Genomic DNA, 21,750 nt, shown 5'->3' on the forward strand with positions numbered 1-21,750 from the left:
TCTGGGTGCCACATTTCAGGAAAGACAAGGACAAATTGGAGGAAGTCCAGAAAAGAGCAACAAAAATGATTGAAAGTTTCAAAAATATGACCTATGAGGGAAGATTGAAAAGATTGGCAAGGAGTCTGGTGGCACCTTAAAGACTAACAGATTTATTTGGGCATAAGCTTTCGTGGGTAAAAACCTCACTTCTTCAGATGCATAGAGTGAAAGTTACAGATGCAGGCATTATATACTGACACATGGAGAGCAGGGAGTTACTTCGCAAGTGGAGAACCAGTGTTGACAGGGCGAATTCAATCAGGGTGGATGTAGTTCACTCCCAATAATAGATGAGGAGGTGTCAATTCCAGGAGAGGAAAAGCTCACCTCCTCATCTATTATTGGGAGTGGACTACATCCACCCTGATTGAATTCGCCCTGTCAACACTGGTTCTCCACTTGCGAAGTAACTCCCTGCTCTCCATGTGTCAGTATATAATGCCTGCATCTGTATCTTTCACTCTATGCATCTGAAGAAGTGAGGTTTTTACCCACGAAAGCTTATGCCCAAATAAATCTGTTAGTCTTTAAGGTGCCACCAGACTCCTTGTTGTTTTTGTAGATACAGACTAACACAGCTACCCCCTGATACTTGAAAAAATTGGGTTTGTTTAGTCTGGAGAAGAGAAGAGTGAGGGGAGGTGATAACAGTTTTCAAGTACATAAAAGTTTGTTACAAGGAGGAGGGAGAAAAACTGTTCTCTTTAACCTCTGAGGCTAGGACAAGAAGCAATGGGCTTAAATTGCAGTAAGGGCAGTTTAGGCTGAACATTAGGAAAAACTTCCTAACTGTCAACGTGGTTAAACACTGGAGAAAATTGCCCAGGGAGGTTGTGGAATCTCTGTCGCTGGAGATTTTTAAGAGCAGGTTAGACAAACACCTGTCAGGGATGGTCTAGATAATACTTAGTCCTGCCATGAGTGCAGGGAACTGGAGTAGATGACCTCTCAAGGTCCCTTCCAGTCCTACAATTCTATGGTTCTCTTAGATTCTTATTCTGGAGAAATTTTTTTTAAAAGGTCTGGATGGTGCTGAAGGGCCCCAGGGTTTCTGCTTACTGCAGCAGAGACAGTCACTGGAGCTCTTTAAACAGCCAAAGCTGATGTTCAAGGGTGGGGGGGCGGGAAGAGAGCCTGGAATGCTCCATCAACAGTTTCAGCCTTCCTCAAGTTTTCGAAATCTCCTTTCCATGGGTGAGCAGACCATGGGAATGTGGGTCTCTTCAAATCAGCAGAGGCAGATTCAATGTCTCTCATTGTGGGAAAGAGACCTGGGGCAGGTCCGACAGGGATTTTGGGCATAACCCATTAGTTGAAGTAGTGGATTGAGGCCAAATCCAGAAGCCCAGATTGGGCAAACAAAGGGAAGAGGGAGTAAACCCCCCAAACCACAGAACTGTGTTAAACAGAAAAATTAAATATTAAAAAATTACTACGAAAGAAGCATAAGAATAAATAAGAGAATAAAGCAGAAAACCACATGGTTCTCTATAGTGGACGCTGCAACACTCCCTCTCAAGCTGCAGGCAGCGGAGAAGGAACTGGAGTGGCAGTGACCCCAACCCCCTTGTACCCGCACACCAGAGCATGAAGGCGTGTAGGGCGCAGCTGTGGACCCAAGGACGGTCCTGATGAAAGTTTCTGATCAAGAATGCCCAGGCACGCACACATACTGAAGTTGAGCACCCCTAGGGACACTTCTCGTATAGTGAGTATTTAGCTGTTTGAAAACCCTTGTCCATTTGTAACTCAAAACACTTGCTTTAAAACAAGAACTAGAACAATGATGCTGACTGAACATGTCTCTTCAGTAAGAGGAAGTGGAGACACTTCCTCCAAATGTGTGGGAGCAGAAGACAACCACTCAGAAATTTCAGCTAGTGCAGAATGCAGAAGCCTGCTAACTAGCATTAGCTGGAGGGAACATAATGCTTGTTCTCTAGAATCTGCACTGATTCCCAGCTTACCTCTAGGTGTTGATTTGATCTATAAAACCCCACATGACTTGGGTCCTGACTACCTGAGAGAGACAGCCCCTCCCACAAGCTACCAATGGACAGAGAGATCCGTTGGGGTGCCTCTCCTATGAACTTCTAGATATAAACAACTGGGGGCAAAGCTTGCTCTCTCTCCAGTATTTCTAAGTTGCTTAATAAGGTCCACAACGATTTATTCTAGGTCTCAAGTGAGATCAGAATCCTATTGTGCTGGGCATTGTAAGTGAATCTCTGCCCCAAAAAGTCTGAAATCTAAATAGAAATGGTAAAGGTTCCATTTTACAGATGGGGAACTGAGACACAGAGATTAAGTGACTTGTCCATGGTCACACTGGAAGCCAGTTCCAAGAACCAGGAATTAAATCCAGACCTTTCGAGTCCAAGTCCAGTTCCTTAACCACAAGACCATCGTCTCTTTTGTGGTAAAATCCCAGCTCCTTTGAAGTCAGTCAATGATAAAACTCCCTTTACTTCCATTGGGCCAGGATTTCTATCATAACATCACAGTGCTCCTGGTATTTGATTTCCCCGCTGCTCTGATATAGCCTGAGTTTGTTGATCTCAGGCCTTTGCTTGGTGATGGTAGGTACACCACTCAGGTGGTGTTGAAGGAGCTCAATTCAGTTCAGTTGATCCTGACACCTCAGGGTCATTTGTTATATTTGTAGATCCACCCAGTGTCTTAGTAAGCAGAGGGTGAGAGCATTCAGGGACCCCTTTCCTGCATTCCCTCAAACCCCAGAACCCTGACACACAGTGAGGGCTCCCCTACACCCAGAGATGGGAAGGATGGCTACATGTAACTGAAGGTCAAACTCTTGAAAATTATATACGCAAGAGGTCAGGCGAATTTCACAACTGACCAGGATATTCACTTGGTAGGCGGCAGGGAATAAAGGGGCAGAATTAAGACTATGATTGGAACCTTAACTATCTGTTTCCTGAGTTTAAAGTGTCTATAATTCTCAGCTTACTTTTTGTGAGGAAATTTGGTGCTTGGTATCTTCAGAGAACTGTACAGCTAATTAACTCCACCAGCCTCCTGATGCCAGTACTATCCCCATCGTAGAGGAACAGGAAAACTGAGGCTTAAGGTGGTTTGTCCAAGGTCAAAGAGCAAATCTGTGATCTAGTTGTGGGATCAAATGCTGTAGTCAACTCCAAGGCTTTTCTAGGCCTGAAGGGTGAGGGAAGTAGACTTAAGGGTCTTGTTTGACTCACGAGGAAATGTGCTCAGGGAAAAGCTCCCATAGGATACTGGTGATGTCAAACATGGAGGTGCCACTTACCTGAGAGCCAAGCCCGCAGCTAAATCTATTCTGAACAGAGTCAGTTCCACCTGTCTAAGTATGAAATGCAGCTCTCCTTCAAAAGGCTCATCTGTTTACCTGGATCTCCCTCAGCAGCACTGTCACTTGTGGGTGAGGGCTCTCCTCTCTGGGATATCTTTGCACCACTGCGCAGAACCTTCTCGAGAATACCACGGCCCTCTCGAAGCCGCTCCACAGATGTGGGGACCATCCTGAAAGAGGAAGTAATAAGAGTTGAGGGCTGTTACTACACATCTTTGAGCACAATGACCAAGGCGTGGGGGTTGTGGGCCCCTTGATACACTTACAAGAGGGCTGTTTTTAAGCTCTTAACATATTCTGTTTAGAACGATTAGCATGAAGTCAGTGCTGGAGTGCAAGTCCCTGCCATACAGAGGTGGTAGAAGAATGGGTTCACCAAACAATTATGAGAATTAAGGTTCTGCACTGCTTTTGTGATGTCAACAAACCCTGGTGGATTTTACTCCATCAGTTGCTGGCTACCAAATATGACTACTGTGAAGTGTTTTCTAAAGCACTGCACTGGGACAATGAGATCTCTTCTCTTTGTTGTCAGATGATTGCGAGATATTTGATGTTTTATTGTGGTCTAAGTGAGTTTGGGTCCTCCTCTCTCAGAAAAGGGTATCAAGATTTAACAGCATTTTGGAAATCCTAGGATACACAAGTCTAGATATAGTCACCATATGGAAATGACTTTTTTTGCACTGAAAAAGCAGTTTATTGCAACACTCTATAATAATACAACATTAAGGTAGCTTTGTTAAAATATAAATCAGCAAAAGCAAGGTTCCTGGAGCAGTGTTAACTTAGCCATTTTACCTATAAATGCTACTTTCCATTCCTGTTTTCCTTGTCCAATTTGTTTTTTATTTTTAACACAGTAGCACTTAGAGGCCCCACACAAAATTGGTACAACATAGTGTTACTCACAATCCAAACACACAGTGAAAGTCTCAGCCCCAAAGAGGACAACAAGAGATGAAGTGACTTGCCTCAAGTCACACTGCAGGACAATGGCAGAGCCAGGAACAGAACCAAGGTCTCCTGGGTAACAGTCTGTCCAGTGGATCATGCAGTTTCTAAATGTGTATGCTTGTTATTTAATATGTAATACAGCAGTGCCTGGGTGCCCCAATCAGGGATTGGTGTGGTGCCACATTATTCTAGGCACTGTACATAGATAACAGAAAGCCCATGGTTTTTCTACAGTAAATATGTAGCATAAAACACAGATGTGCAGTCTAGCTGGATTAACATTGTGCAGGAGCTTAGACAGGAAATATAAAAATTAAACTGTGCAACCTCAACGTTGTATTAAGTGGTTTTTGCATTTATTTTCTCTCTCTCTCTCTTTTTTTTTTTTTTTAAAAGGAAAATATAATTTGTGCTCAACATTAGCATTTTAAGGGCCCAAAATGGACACTGAAATTCACACCTCAGTGAGGTGAATGGGGTAGGGGCAGAGTTCACTCCTCACTGAGGTGAATGGGGTGAGGGGGGTGAATTCACACCTTCTTTGCTGCTATTGTTTGGCTGGAGACAGTTTTCTGCAAGGCTGGGTTAACAGGGCAGCAGCACATCTGTTTACATTGTGATGGCTGTATCTTGGCAACTGAAAGAGATAGAAACTTATTTTTTTTTAAATGAAAGCTATTTGCAGATATTGTAGAATGCAGCAAAACTATGGAGACCTCTAAAAATCACAGCAAGTAATTTTAGCTCCCACTTCCTCCTGTCCCTGTTATGCCAGCAAGTATATCTGGAAATGTACAAGGGAGCTGTGCACAGGTGTCAACAGGGGACTTGGAATGAAACTGTTTTATAACCTTTACTCTAGCATGAGCCTTCTGTAACACCATTTAAAAGTGAAATGGGACTGTTCACTCTCAAGCCACACCCATTAGAACCAGGGAAGACGGAAATAGGATAAGAAAGGCAGCAAAACTGGTTAATCCCATTTTAAACAGATACTGATAACACTTCACCCTTGATAACCACATGGCACTGTGGCCCCCAGCCTTAGGCAGTGATACTGGCTCATGAGGCCATAGTGGAAACCAAACCCAGAGCAGCTGAATTAAGCAGGTAATGTAAAGGTGGACACTGGAGCTTGGCTGCCATGTGGAGAGGTGGTCCCACATCCCTATGCCTGGCTGTTGCATTCAGCCATGCCCCTCTCCCAGACAGCAGGGGATGGCACAGATGTGTGTGTGTGGGGTTGCTTTTAAACCTTTAAAAAACAGGCTGTAAAGTGAGCAATCATTTCCGTGCAGGGCCCCAGCTCAGCCAGTCCCAGCTTCTCCCAGCATCTCCATTGTGTGTGGAGCACTGAGACAGAAGGGCAAGACACGCTGTTTTTTTGAAAGAACAATCTCTTTTCTTTCATGCCTTTCTGTGGGGTTGTCATTGCAGTAAACTCACTCCAGCATATGGCTTCTCATGCATTTCCATTGTGGATCAAATCTTAATAGAAACTCTTGTGGACCCCACTTCCTACACCGCATTGCCCAGACCCACCTCCCTCCCCTCCTATGTCAACTACAGCAATTGCCTACACACAGAATTAGTATCGGGAAAATAATGTCTTTTTGCCTTTTAACTAGGGCTGCTGATTAATCGCAGTTAACTCATGCGATTAACTCAAAATAATTAATCACGATTAAAAAAATTAATCACGACTAATCGCAGTTTTAATCACATTGTTAAACAATAGAATACCAATTGAAATTTCTGAAATATTTTTGGATGTTTTTCTATGTTTTAAAATATATTTATTTCAATTACAACACAGAATCAAATTGTACACTGCTCACTTTATATTATTTTTATTACAAATATTTGCACTGTAAAAATGATAAATAATATTTTTCAATTCACCTTATACAAGTACTGTAGTGCAATCTCTTTATTGTGAAAGTGCAACTTACAAATGTAGATTTTTTTGTTACAGAACTACACTCAAAAATAAAAACAAACAATGCAAAACTTTAGAGTCTACAAGTCTACTCAGTCCTCCTCCTTGTTCAGCCAATCACTAAGACAAACAAGTTTCTTTACATTTACAGGAACTAATGTTGCCCACTTCTTATTTACAATGTCACTAGAAAGTGAGAACAGCAGTTCACATGGGACTTTTGTAGACAGCACTGCAAGGTATTTACATGCCAGATATGCTAAACATTCGTATGCCCCTTCATATGTTGGCCACCATTCCAGAGGACATGCTTCCATGCTGATGACGCTCGTTAAAAAAAAATGCGTTCATTAAATTTGTGACTGAACTCCTTGGGAGAGAACTGTACGTCTCCTGTTCTGTTTTACCCACATTCTGCCATATAGTTCATGTTATAGTAGTCTCGGATGATGACTCAGCACATTTTGTCATTTTAAGAATGCTTTCACTACTGATTTGACAAAAAGCAAAGAAGGTACCAATGTGAGATTTCTAAAGATAGCTACGGCACTCAACCCAAGGTTTAAGAATCTGAAGTGCCTTCCAAAATCTGAGAGGGACGAGGTGTGGAGCATGCTTTCAGAAATCTTAAAAGAGCAACACTCCCATGCGGAAACTACAGAATCCAAACCACCTAAAAAGAAAATGAGCCTTCTGCTGGTGGCATCTGACTCAGATGATGAAAATGAACATGGGTCGGTCCACACTTCTTTGGATCGTTATCAAGCAGAGCCTGCCATCAGTATGGACGCATGTCCTCCGGAATGGTGGCTGAAGCATGAAGGGACATATGAATCTTTAGCGCATCTGGCACGTAAATATCTTGCGATGCCGGCTACAACAGTGCCAGGCAAATGCCTGTTCTCACTTTCAGGTGACATTGTAAACAAGAAGCGTGCAGCATTATCTCCTGCAAATGTAAACAAACTTGTTTCTCTGAGTAATTGGCTGAACAAGAAATAGGACTGAGTGGACTTGTAGGCTCTAAAGTTTTACATTGTTTTATTTTTGAATGCAGATTTTTTTGTACATAATTCTACATTTGTAAGTTCAACTTTCATGATAAAGAAACTGCACTTCAGTACTTGTATGAGGTGAATTGAAAAATACTATTTCTTTTGTTTTTTTACAGTGCAAATACTTGTAATCAAAAATAAATATAAAGTGAGCTACTGTACACTTCGTATTGTGTTGTAATTGAAATCAATATATTTGAAAATTTAGAAAACACCCAAAAATATTTAAATAAATGGTATTCTATTATTGTTTAACAGTGCGATTAATCGCGATTAATTTTTTTAATGGATTGACAGCCCTACTTTTAATACAATTTAGCAGATGGAAATAAGGTTAGGCCAGCACCATGTGACACTAGCTCTCTGCAGAACCCTGGCAAGCACCATGTGGACCACAATAGGTTCCTGGAGCACAGTTTGTGAACCTATGCTCTAGGGTATTTGCACATAACGTAGACTAGAGATGTGCCCCTCATCTCCCGCATGTGCCATCGTGCCAAAGGTATAAGTCTCTGTTTGGAGGTCATGGGGAGGTGTATTATTTAGTATCTTTTTCAATAAAAGCTAGCATTAAGGTGTCACAGCAGCCCACACTCAGAGTCAAGGTCTGGCAGCAGAAGGCTAAAGTGCAAATCCCAAGGCAAGCACATGGTCCTAGAGTCTGGAGAATATGCCCCAAAAAAGAAAAATTGGTGGAGAAAAGAAACTTCTCATTGTTTTTTAATTTCCACCACGGATATTTGGCATCTAATCTACAAACGGGCTGGCTCAAGAGGCTGCTGGGATCACTTGTGTTTATACTGTAGAATTCAACTTATATAGCCAACCAGAATGAGTGCTGTGGCCCCGTTCTAAAGCCAGGCGATATATCTAGAGCCATTTCGTATGAAGGCTAACCCAGGATCCATCCCGGGTGAGCAGACACTTGCCAATGCGGTCTGACTTTCTGATGGATTCTATCTGTAGGCCTTTACACACATCTTCTTGGGAAAGCCCCAAGCAGAGAGTCTGACCGACTTCCTATGAAGCAACAACAACCTTGTCAGGAGAGCGAACACTCACCACCTACTGCTGATGTTCTCCTGGGATTTGCAGTGTGAGGTCGAGGAACTAGCCACCCTCAGGTCTGGTGGGCTGATCTCCTCTATGTGAGGCAGGGGGGGATGTGAGGGAGAACAGCCACTTTGTGGGGAGGATGGGGCTCGGACTACTGAGCCCTGCACACTGCTGGCCTCTGTGTCAGTCACAGAGCTGTTGCTGCCTTGTCGGGTCGGCGTCACTGTGCATCGCACTGAATCACTTCCCTCCTTGGCTTCCTGTTTTCGCTTGCGGTACTCCAGCAGAGAGACCTGTGAGAGAAACATTGCCATGAGCCTGGGCACTGAGGCTGTTAGTTGAACAGACAAATCACTAAGTTGGCAGGTCCAGGGGGAAGGATGCTATCCCTTCATATACTGCCCTAGGAGCACTGACTACATATACAAGTAAACATTTTAACATGCATAAAACCGCAGGATAGGGCATCCCTGAGCTATAATCAGGACTAGAAAAACAAGTTGTTTATGAAAAACAAGAGATGATTTGCATCTCTATAGTCCCTTTCATGCGAGGATCTCAAAGCATGTTACAAACATGAATGAAGCCTCCCCTGGGAAGTAGGTAGGAATTTTACAGGTGGGACAGAGGCAGAGATTAAATGACTTGTCTATAAGAATCATACACGAAGTCAGTTTCAAAACAGGGAAAAACCCCACGTGACAGATTAGATACCATCAAGAAATCATAGTTAGCAAGATATTACTGACAAATATGGAATTATGAAAAATATAGTCATTAATTTTAAGCCTATAATAAGAACCCCATGAAGTGACTGCAAATTTACCATAGAATCCACCCCAGCCTCAGAATTGGGTTGCAGAATTTAAATGGTTTCAGAGTGGTTTTAAATGTTCATTTAGAACAATGTACAAAGAAAACAAAGTTTGCATCCTTTTATATTGGAGTCACGTCTTCTTGAATTTGCAGACAGGCTGAAACAACAGCTCAGAGGTGTGACTGTCGTATTTTTCCACAATTAACTATTTAATGGATCATCATTTCAGAAGAAATATGCTGTTAGTAGTGTGCTTATCCCACAATCCCAAACTTCCTCCTGTACCTCCCCAATTGTCAAAAGCCTCAATGGCTTCTGTCCAGTTGCCAAACCTCCAGCATCCTCCTGACAACTTGTGCAATACAGGTCCACACAGTATAAAAATCTGAAGCACTCTGAAAGCTGAAAACAAAAGTGTTCTCTACTTCTATTCTCTATAGGTGACTTCACCATGCTCATCACCACAGGCTCTGAGCACCTTCCAGCACTGCATTAAACAATGTGACTAACATCTGTCATGGCCAATTAGGCCTCCAATCCTGCTAACACCAGAAGAACTGAACTACTGTTTGCAAAAGTGGGAAACTTTTGCAAAATTGCCACACTCCTGGTTTTTGGTCAAAGGCACAAAGCAAAGGATTCTATACGTCAACTGTATTTGGGGGGGAAAACACATTACATAGTCTCATATGATGATAACTCTCTTTCCATTCCTTTAGAATATCTGGAGGATGTTAAACAGAAGCTATTAAAGTTAGACATTTTAAAAATTAGCAGATCCAGATAACTTGCATCCAAGGATTTTAAAAGAGCTGACTGAGGCGCTCACTGGACCGTTAAGGTTTATTTTCATAGAATATCTGGGTTGGAAGGGACCGCAGGAGATCATCTAGTCCAACCCCCTGCTCAAAGCAGGACCAATCCCCAACTAAATCATCCAACAGATTTTTGCCTCATATCCCTAAATGGCCCCCTCAAGGATTGAGCTCACAACCCTGGGTTTAACAGGCCACTGCTCAAACCACTGAGCTATCCCTCCCCCTAAGTCTTGGAGCAATAGGGCAGGTTCAGAAGACTGGAAGAAAGCTAACGTCCCAATTTTTAAAAAGGGCAAATGGATAATTATAGACCTGTAAGCCTGACATTGATCCTGGGCAAGATAACAGCACAGCTGATCAATAATAATTACATTACCCTCTTTTAGTTTAATATAAATCAACATGGGTTTTGGGAAAATAAATTCTGTCAAACTAACTTGATGTCTTTTTTTGATGGGTTTACAAATTGGTTGATATAGTACTGTTGACAAAATATACGTAGACTTGGTACCACATGGTCTTTTGATGAAAAAACTACGACATAAAATTAACATGGCAACATTAAATGAATTAAAGACTGGCTAACAGTATACAGGGAATCATCATTGAGTGGGTGTGTTTCCAGTGGGGTCCTGCAGGGTTTGGTTCTTGGCCCTACGCTATTTAATGTTTCTATCAATGACCTGGAAGAAAACACAAAAAATGGGGGAGTGGTAAATAATGAAAAGCACAGATCACTGACTTAGGGTGATCTGGATCACTTAGTAAACTGGGCACTGGGTGTGTTTTAATACGTCTAAATGTAAATTCATACATCCAGGAATAAAGGAAGTAGGCTATACTTACAGGATGGGGGGGGGGGGGGGGAGGAGGAGAGAGAGTCTATTCAGGGAAGCAGTGACTCTGAAAAGATTTGGGGATTGTGGTGGATAATCAGCCAAACATGAAATTCCAGTATAACACAGTAGCCAAAAGAGCTAACGTGATCTTGGGATGCATAAACAGGGGAATTTTGAGTAGGAGTAGAGAGGTTATTTTACCTCAGTTATTTGGCACTGGTGTGACTGCTGCTGGAATGCTGTGTCCAGTTCTGGTGCCCACAATTCAAGACAGATGTTGATAAATTGGAGAGGGTTCAAAGAAGAGCCATGAGAATGATTAAAGGATTAGAACTGCCTTCTAGTGATAGACTCAAGGAGCTCCATCTACTTAGCTTAACAAAGAGGTTAGGGGGCATCTTGATTAGTCTATACAGCCCTACATGGGGAAAAAATGGTTACCTACTTTTTATAACTGTTCTTCAAGATGTGTTGCTCATGATCCATTCCATTCTAGGTGTGCACGTGCCCATGTGCGTGGTCGTTGGAGATTTTTACCTTAGTGGTATTCGTAGGGTCAGCAGTGGCATCCCCTTGAGTGCTGCACTCATGCGCCAGTATATCAGGCGCCACCACCCTACGCCATTTCAGTTCCTTCTTGCTGACAACTCCGACAGAGGGGCGGGAAGCAGGGTAATGGAATGGACACGAGCAACACATCTCAAAGAACAACAGTTATGAAAGGTAGATAACCGTTTTTCTTCTTCGAGTGCTTACTCGTGTCAATGGAAGTGGGCTCGGAGTTCACGATCTTGCAGCTTGCAGCACTGCCCTGCTGAAGCCAGCATCGTCCCGGGCCTGCTGGGTCAGCACACAATGGGACATAAACGTGTGAACAGATGACCAGGTAGCAGCTTTACAGATCTCCTGGATTGGCATCTGGGCTAAGAAGGCCGCAGAGAACACTTCTGCTCTAGTCGACTGTGCTTTGACTATTGCTGGTGGACTACTCCAGCTCATAGCAGCATCGGATGCAGGCTGTGATCCAGGACGAAATCCTCTGAGCAGACACAGGGTGACCTTTTGTCCTGTCTGCCACTACCACGAACAGCTGCACTGATTGACGGAACAACCGTATCCTATTGATATGGAAAGCCAGCGCCCTCCAGACATCTAGGTGTATAACCTGTGCTCCTCTTCGGATTTACGGGGCTTCGGAAAGAAGACCAGTAAGAAAATGTCCTGGCTGGTATGAAATGGGGCAACTACTTTGGGCAGGAACGCTGTGTGGCCGCAGCTGGACCTTATCTTTGTAGAACATTGTATAGGGTGGTTCTGACGTAAGCACTCTGATCTCAGACACACTGCGGTGGATGCAACCGCCACCAGGAACGCAACCTTCCAGGAGAGAAGGAGAAGAGAGCAGGAAGCCAGAGGTTTGAAGGGAGGCCTCATCAGCCTTGATAGCATGAGATTCAAATCCCAGGGAGGGACCGGATCCAAGACGTAAGTGTAAAGACACTCCAGACCTTTCCAGACCGGGCCGCCATGTCATGAGCGAAGATTGACCTGCCTTGGAATGCAGGGTGGAAAGCCGAAATAGCAGCCAGATGGACCTGATTGATGACAGAGACAAGCCCTGAAGTTTGAGGTGCAGAAGATAGTCCAGGATCAGCTGCAACGAGGCCTGCTCAGCTCGGACGTGTCATTCTGAGGCCCAGCTCGTGAATCTTTTCCACTTGGCCAGGTAATTCGCTCTGATGAAGTGCTTTCTACTACCCAGCAAGACCTTTTGCACGTGGGCCGAGCATTCCCGTTCTTCCACATTCAGGCCTTGGCTACACTCTCTCGCAGCGCTGCAAGTACTCCACCTCTCCGAGGGGAATAGCTTGCAGCGCTCCAGGCGCTGATTACACTGGCGCTTTACAGCGCTGCACTCGCTGCGCTCAGGGGGGGTGTTTTTTCACACCCCTGAGCGCAGCAAGTGCAGTGCTGTGAATTGCCAGTGTAACCAAGGCCTCAGCCATGCAGCAGCCACACTGTCAAGTGCAATGCCTCCAGGTTCGGGTACAGGAGACTGCTGTGGTTCTGGGAGAGCAGGTCTGGCCAGAGAGGGAGTCGCAGTGGCTCGGCTACCGAAAGGTCCAGCCGCATGCTGAACCAGTGCTGGCAAGGTCACTCGGAGGCTATCAGGATATGGATAGCAGGAAAGCATCTGACAGGGAACCCTGTCCATCGCCCGGAGTGAACAGAACACGTGGCATTTCCTGTTTTGGAGGGACGCGAACAAGTCCACCTGGGGAGTTCCCCCCTTTCAGGGGATCATACTGGCTGGCACCGGATGGAGCAACCACTTGTGGCGAGACAAGAAGGTCCTGCTGAGGCGATCTGCTAGCACATTTCTGGTCCCGGGCAGGTGCGCGGCTACCAGATGAATGGCCTGCCGCACACAGAAGTCCCAAAGGCTGACAGCTTCTTGGCAAAGGGCTGACGACCTGGCTCTGCCCTGTCTGTTGATGTAATATGTTGCAGCAGTATTGTCTGTCAGGATGCACCACCTTGCTCCTCAGGTGGGGCAAGAACGCCTGGCAGGCAAGGCAAACCACTCTGAGTTCCCTGACGTTGATGTGGAGGGCCAGATCGTCCCACAACCATTGGCCCTGGATGCTCAGCTTGCCCAGCTGGGCTCCCCAGCCCAGATCCAAAGCATTGGAGACCAGGGTCAGCGATGAGGATGAGGTCGTGAGGGGTACTCCCTCCAACACCGACCCGGGGCTCAACAACCAATCCAGAGACAATAGGATGCAATCCAGCACCCTGATCACCCAGCCTAGATCGTGTCTGTTGTGGGTGTAAACCAATGCCAGCCACCCTTGCAGAGGCCAAAGGTGGAGCTGGGCATGACTGACCACGAATGTACAGGTGGCCATGTGGCCCAACAACTGCAGGCAGGGGTGAGCCGTGGTTCTTGACATGGGAGATCAGGTCCGAAAACGCGCCTCTGGGAGAAAGGCTCTGGCCTGCATGGAGTCGAGAACCGCCCCTATGAACTCTATGTGTTGAACTAGCCTTAAGGTGACAAGTATCAGAGGGGTAGCCGTGCTAGTCTGGATCTGTAAAAAGCGACAGAGTCCTGTGGCACCTTACAGGCTAACAGCCGTATTGGAACATAAGCTTTTGTGGGTGAATACCCACTTCGTCAGATGCATGTAGTGGAAGTTTCCAGAAGCAGGTATAAATATGCAGGCAAGAATCAGTCTAGAGATAACGAGGTTAGTTCAATCAGGGAGGATGAGGCCCTCTTCTAGCAATTGAGGGGTGAACACCAAGGGAGGAGAAACTGCTTTTGTAGTTGGCTAGCCAGTCACAGTCTTTGTTTAATCCTGAGCTGATGGTGTCAAATTTGCAGATGAACTGAAGCTCAGCTGTTTCTCTTTGAAGTCTGGTCCTGAAGTTTTTTTGCTGTAAGATGGCTACCTTTACATCTACTATTGTGTGTCCAGGGAGACTGAAGTGTTCTCCTACAGGTTTTTGTATATTGCCATTCCTAATATCTGACTTGTGTCCATTTATCCTTTTACGTAGGGAATTACGTAGCCTTAAGGTGAATTTTTTCTCATTTATCAACAGGCCCAGGTGATGGCAGGTGGAACACATCAGACGAGGCTTCTCTGCACTGGATTCTGATACCTGCCCTTGACGAGCCAGTTATCGAGACATGGGAAGACCCTTGATGTCTGAGGTAAGCACCACTGGCGCCATTCATTTCGTGAAGACCCTTGGAGCCAATGAGAGGCCATGAAAGGGGAGTGCCGTAAATTGGAAATGGCATTCGGCCCACTATAAAACAGAGGAAACATCTGAGACCTTGGAATATGGAAATAGGCATCCTCCAAGTCGAGGTCAGCATAGCAGTCGCCCAGATCCAGGGAGGGGATGATGGAGGCCAGGGAGACCATGCGAAACTTCAACTTTGTGAGAGACTTGTTAAGGCACCGCAGGTCTAGAATGGGTCTGAGGCCCCCTTTTGCTTTCGGGATTAGGAAGTAGCGGGAATAGAACCCCTTTCCCTTCATGTCCCGAGGGACCTCCTCCACTGCCTCCAGGCGCAGGAGGTTCTCGACCTCTTGAACAAGGAGTTGCTCACGAGAAGGGTCCTTGAAGCAGGAGGGGCAGCCGAAAATTGCAAGGGTGTAACAATGAGACACTATGTCCAGCACCCAATGGTCCAAGGTAACTTGGGACTAGGCCAAACAGAAGGGACGAAGACAGTTGAGGAAAGAGCAGGGTGGATCCTGGAAGGTGACTGGGGTGTTGCTCTCGACTGCACCCTCAAAACGAGCACTTCTGGCCCCCGGGGTGTTTTGCAGAGGCGGGCTGCCTGGGACAGCGGGAGGAGGAAGGGCGACGGCAGCTGAAACTAGTGTCTCTGTCCCTTCTTCTTGCAGATCCTTGATGAGACTGCCAAGGCCTAGGCAGCGGAGGCGTCTGGAACTGCTTTCTTGCAGGCTGCAGTGTATGCATGCCCAGCGAGCGAAGGGTAGTCCTGGTGTCCTTTAGCCCATGCAGCCTCGCATCCATCTGGTCGGAAAAGGGACCGTTCCCATCGAATTGGAGGTCCTGAGTGGAGCTCTGCATTTCTTGGGAGAGACCTGCAGTCTGATGCCAGGAGCTGGGCCTCATTACCATTGCTGATGTCACCACCCTGGCTGCCAAGTCCGCCGCGTCCCACACCATCTGGAGGGAGCAACTGGCAACCGCAGTGCCCTTCTACACCAGGATGCCAAATTCCTAGCCCAAACTCTGAGAAAGGGACTCCTTGAACTTATTGAGGGGTCCCATAAGTTAAAGTTGTAATGGCTCAAGAGGGCCTGATGGTTTGCAATCCGGAACTGCAAACTGGCTGTTGAATAATTTTTTCTTCCAAACAGATCCAACCATTTGGACTCTTTATTCTTGGGGGTTGAACTAGTATGCCCATTCTTGTCTCTTTCAATGGCCACAGAGACCACCAGCGAGCCTGGGGGAGGGTGGGTATAGAGGTATTCAAACCCCTTGGCCGGGACAAAGTATTTCTTTTCGGCCCTTTTTGAGGTGGGAGTAATGGAGGAAGGAGTTTGCCAGAGGCCCTTGGCAATCTTAAGGACACCGTCATGCACCAGTAGTGCGACACGGGTTGGGGTAGAGGCTGACAGGACATTAAACAAGGTGTCTGCCTGCTCAGCCATTTCCTCCACCTCCAGGCCCAAGTTCTCAGCCACCTGACACAGCAGGGCCTGGTGTTCTTTGAAATCATCCAGTGGGCTGGCCCTCAAGGTCCTGCAACTGCCTCATCTGGGACAAGGATGATGACTGCACTGCTGGCGGAGGCTCCAGGGCATCTTCTCCCACAGGGAAGGGAGGCTTAGGAGTGGGCACAGTTCCTCTGCCTCGACCACCTAGCGCGCCTCGTGCACAGAGCCCGGTGCCATCAGTGCTGCCAACTGTTGCTCCAAGGCGGCGGTCCATGAGCAGTGTGAAAGGGGCATCACCACACCTGGCACTCCCCACACACTCCAATAAGGCCACTGCTCTGGCCACTGGCCGTGCTGCCAAGTCAGCGCTGTTGATGTGGCCTCAGATGCCCATTCGCGCTGGTGCAGTCTAGGTGAGCGGCTGAATTGGGCTTCTGTGCCGGAGGACTCCCCTTCTGGTGACCACGGTGGAGCCATTGACTCCTGGGTTTGTTTGTTGACCATTGCCGACCGGTGCCTGGAGCGAGGGGAACAGTGCTGGGGGGACTGGAGACACAACTGGGGGTGCTCCCACAAGGAAGGTGACCTGGACCTGCGCCGAGAAGACTGGCGGGAGGGCAAGTGGCGTCAGTAGTACGGAGACCAGCGTCTTGCTGAAGGCAATCCGTGTTGAGACGGCGGCGACCGTGGTGCCGGTGACCAAGGATGAGCACCAGAGAATCTGGGCTGCGACTCCGGCATGAAGATGGAGAGTGCTGCTTTATCTCAGGGGATCGGCGGTGCTTCACCGCCCGCTGAGGGGTCTTAGCGGCTGGCTTGCCCTCGTGCAGCCCACAGGCTGCATCAGCGGTGTGGGCGGAGGCCTTTGCTCTCTCAGCACCGGGGGAGCCTGTGAAAGTGTCGGTGCCGCCAGGGTTTTTGGTCCCATACTGCTCCTGGGAGTCGGTGGTGGACCTTTCACAGGGCTAGGGGCTCCGACCAGGGAGGTATAAGCACGCAGCTCTGGAGTGGCTGGGCGGCCCAAAGTGTGTCCCTTGCCTGATGACCCATGGCCTTTTTCCCCAGTGCCAGGGAGCCATGCTTTTTGGTCTTATTTTTGGACACCAGCAACAGGGGAATGGTGCTGGGCAGAGCCCGGTGCCGGGGGTGCACTGATGCACTCGGCGAGTTCTGGTGGGAGGGCACGGAAGCCAGATGAAGGGTGGACTCCAGAAGAGCCTGTAGCCGAATATCCAGCTTCTTCTGCATGCGGAGCTGGAAGTTTTTACAAATTCAGCACTCGTCTCTAATGTGTGACTCCCCTAAGCACTCGAGGGAGCTGCTGTGGGGGTCACTTACTGGCATAGGCCTGTTACAGTCTGCACAGGGCTTAAACCCAGGCGATCGGGGCATGCCCCGCCTGCGACAAAGTCCCTGCTGGGACTCTAACTGCTAACTACACTTAACTACTTAACACTAACAAACTATTTACAAGTCAGTAAAAGACATCCTGCTAGCCCGTGCAATGCAAGGAAAGGCACTCCGACTAACCATCATGGGCAGTAAGAAGGAACTGAGAGGGCGTAGGGTCAGCAGCACCTGATATGAGCACGGCACTCAAGGGGGCACCACTGCCGATCCTACGGATACCACTAAGGCAAAAATCTCTGACAATCGCACACGTGGGCACATACACACCTAGAATGGAATCGACATGAGCAAGCACTCGAAGAACAAATATTTAATAATGGGTTCTTAAATCTAACAGAGACACATGTAACACGATCCAGTGGCTGGACGTTGAAGCTATTTAAATTCAGACAGCAAATAAGGCATATATTTTTAATGGTGAGAGTAATTAACCATTGGAACAATTTACCAAGGGTTGCAGTGGATTCTCCATCACTGCTAATTTTAAAATCAAGATTGGATGTTTTTCTATAAGATCTGCTGTAGGAAATTAGTGTGACAGCCCAGCTTAATCGTCACCTAGCCAAGCTATTCACCAAGGTGAAACTGTAGCACTCTTCTCTCCCTGCTCCTGGACATGATACTTCTCATTGGCCCTTCTGCTGCCATACCTCATTTCAAAAATCTTGCCCAACTTGCTGCCTCCTTTCCCCAGGTCTCTGCCTCAGTCTTTTTTCACTCCCACTCAGCACGGGAGTTTGGATTATTTCCCCCCAGATGTATTAGCTTCAGTTTTCCAAGTTGTATCTCATTTTAGCTATTTCTGCCCATGGTTCTACTCTCTCTAGATCAGTGGTTCTCAAACTTCTGTACTGGTGACCCCTTTCACATAGGAAGCCTCTGTGTGCGACCCCCCTTTATAAATTAAAAACACTTTTTTATATATTTAACACCATTATAAATGCTGGAGGCAAAGTGGGGCTTAGAGTGGAGGCTGACAGCTCGCGACCCACCATGTAATAACCTCGCGACCCCCTGTGGGGTTCCAACCCCCAGTTTGAGAACCCCTGCTCTAGATCCTTTGAGTTATCCCTCCCCTCACTGGTATTTACCACTCCTCTCAATTTAGTGTCATCTGTGATTTCTTTAGCAGGGAATACTTGCCTTTTTCCTTTGTGGTGGGTTTTGGGGAGCAGATTTGACTCCTTCACAAACCCTCTCACCACCAGGAGACATGGATCCATGCAATGTCTCTTTAAGAAGCCCCGGCTCATGTCTGCTGAAGTATCCATCTGCAGGAGAGCTGCAACATCCCCCTTCTGAACTCAGGGGCTTCCTGTCTCCCACCTGAGGGGAAGCCCGCAACAATCCATCTACACGGGGCATAGCGTTCAAAGGGGAGAAGGCATACATTAAATTAAACTCTGTCCGAAAAGCCTGATCGGAGCTTCTTAGCAGCAGCTGTGCCTCCCCACTCTTTCCTGGGAAGTTGGTCTCAGAAGTGAAGTGAATGGAGGACTGTGGAGCCAGATCAGAGTGGCCTGAGCTCAGCAGCGATGGCCTCTCTGGACAGGTGTTAGCATTGGAATCCAGGTAGCCCACTTTTGCCAAATCCAGGTCCGTTCGAAGGCAGAGCTAGAAAATCCAACAAAGACATGGGGTGGGAGAGGGAGGGGAAATCAGGAGAAGGGGTAGACACAGGTGGGGAGAGAAACTTTTAAAGTCAGGAAACATTTGCTCCAAAGACAACTCGCTCCTTTCCAGCTCCTCTCTTGATCCCCCTGAGTCCTTTCTTGCCCTGCTCTGAAGCCTTTTAAGGTTCATCTAACATGGGGATCAAATCCCCATGGCACAGCTGCGGCTGGCCCAGGCCAGTTGACTCGGGCTGCAGGGCTAAAAACTGCGGGGTAGATGTTCGAGCTCGGGCTGGAGTCTGAGCCCTGGGCTCCTGCAAAGGTGGAGGGTCCCAGAGCTTGGGCTCCAGCCCGAGTGTCTACACAGCAATTTTTCAGCCCCAGAGCACGAGTCCCACAAGCCTAAGTCAGCTGCGGTTAATCCCATGTACAAATAGCCTAAGTAGAAAATGGCTGGGAATTGAGCATTACAGAATAATCCAAACATGGCTGTCCAGACTGCTGGGCCCTTTCCCTTTCAACTGGGTCGCCTTGACCCTAGTGTCAAGCCTAGGCGCTTGCTGAAAAAGAACTGATGTCTTCAGCTGGCCCCATGCAACATTAACACATGGTATTAAACTACCCGTCCACTAAAGGTGAAGAATAGTTCAAGGACATTCACTGCTCACTGGCTGTCTTATCAGCCAACTACTTGACTATCCAAATACCCAGTAATGAAAACTGCAAGCATCCACCTACAACTTCTCTCTACTATGACAGTACATTGCCCAGGAACCCCAAGCCATGTGCCATCACTTTGATCACAAGACCTGGGAACCGCTGGTACAAACACATTATAATTCAGCATCTTACAGTAGTGAGACATAACTGCCATCCTCTGTTCTATCACAGTGCCTGGGAACTCTGGGCACTGACACGCTTCCATTCCTTCTTTTACCAGATAGCACCTGAAAACCGCCTGCACCAAGATAATGTCCCGCCTTTCACTAGATTACAGCTCTGGGAATCTCAGACAATGAACACAACCGTGTCCCCTTTGACACATCCCATCCCCTAGGAGCCTCTGGCACTGAGACACATCCGCAGCTCCTTTGCTATATTTACAGCACCTAGGAACATCCAGAACCAAGACACAAATGCATCCTCTCTTTAAATTACAGCCTCCAGGAACCTCCAGGACTGAAACAGGAGTACACCCCCTTTTCTTATTACAGTGCTAAGGAGCCAAAACATGGCTGTGTCCTTTCTGCTATATCACAACGCAGGTCCTCTGCTATATTGCAGCTCCCAGGAACCTCCTGCACGGAGTCATGGCTGCACCCCTCCACACGTTACAGTCCCCTGGAACATTGGGCAATGAGTACCAACTGCATCCCTTTCACTGTATTACAGCACCTCCATCAATAAGGGCATAGCCTCTCCTATATTACAGCTCTGTTCCCAGGAATGGAATCATGACTGTATCACTTCCTCACATTTTTAGACCAGCTTTGCAGTTATCTGGTCTCTTTTTCCCTGGTACTTGCTTGACGGACTTAGGCTGCAGTGAGGTGATGATTCTGTCTGAACACAGCAGGTCAAGTACCTGACCTTGTCCCAAGAAGCTGATCAAAACCAATGAGTGATGAAGATGCTGAAGGTTCTGGACAGAGTTCTCACTGCTCCAACATCCTTCAGTTTAAACAGGGACAAGGGTCTCCCATTCCTCCCTCAATCGAAATTGCCCCTTTACAGCTACAAGAAGTAAACACCATATAAACCACTTCTACTGAGCTGAAATTGATGCCAATTATTATAATTCCAGGATCCCCAGACCTTTTTCCTTTCACCCCAATAACCAAGACATTGGTTCTTCACACTTTGCCTCCATTTCTCACCAGTATCTGCAGTATTATTAATACATCCCAGTTTTCCAAATAAATCCACTTTATTTTCTTTAGTCTCCCTTGACAATCCTGCAGTCTCTCCGCATTCTTACTGTGACTTGTGCCCCACCTCCCTCTCCGTTCCCGTTCTCTCACTCTCCTCACTCTCACTCCACCCCACCCTCCAGAACCTCTGGTACACATACACACACACACACACACACAGCCTCAGAGTGCAATTGAGATGGTGTGATAACTACCTCGGGTGACAGGGACTCGGGCCTATGCGCAGGGGAACTCTCAGGGGAGGATACGTTCTAGAGGAGGGAAAAGCATCTTGTTATTCATCTACTTAAAAAGTCAAGAAGCAAAATAAAATAAAGTAAAAACAAGCACAGAGGTTAGCCACAGCTATTCTAAACAGAGACTACCCCCAGGAACTCGCCTCAGTGATTAGAGGGGGATTCAATGAGTTAAGTAGTTTCTAAAGCCTCCTGGAAGCACAAAGACAGGACTGGGTTATTGTGTTCCATGCCACAACTTAGTATCCAAACCAGAGAATAGAAGAAATGTTAGCCAGAAGTATTTATTTCCTTATATTTCTGATGCTGCTAGCCAAAGAGTTTACACCAGGAAATATAGAGAAATCCATGTATGGCATTTAGTCCAATGACATGGGAAAGGCTGGAGTGGAAAGCCTGGCTTTGCCTAAGGAAAATTCCCCAAATGCTGTAGTTAGTATTAGACTTCAAATAAGGGGGAAATAAAATGGCTCCT

At 46.8% G+C, this 21,750-nt stretch overlaps 1 protein-coding gene across 2 annotated transcripts in view; it reads right to left on the reverse strand.

Moving 5' to 3' along the window:
- The window catches only part of SETD5 (SET domain containing 5), a 98,850-nt gene that overhangs the window by 17,670 nt on the left and 59,430 nt on the right, over window positions 1-21,750 (reverse strand). For both annotated transcript variants that reach the window (XM_065407253.1, XM_065407252.1), the window contains 3 exons: window positions 18,639-19,109; window positions 8,405-8,691; window positions 3,428-3,561 (listed from right to left, as the gene is read on the reverse strand). In XM_065407253.1, the coding sequence (XP_065263325.1) occupies window positions 3,428-3,561; window positions 8,405-8,691; window positions 18,639-19,109 (892 nt within the window). The remainder of the gene's footprint in view (window positions 1-3,427; window positions 3,562-8,404; window positions 8,692-18,638; window positions 19,110-21,750) is intronic.

Source organism: Emys orbicularis, chromosome 7 (assembly GCF_028017835.1).
Source record: "Emys orbicularis isolate rEmyOrb1 chromosome 7, rEmyOrb1.hap1, whole genome shotgun sequence".
Lineage (NCBI taxonomy): Eukaryota > Metazoa > Chordata > Testudines > Emydidae > Emys > Emys orbicularis.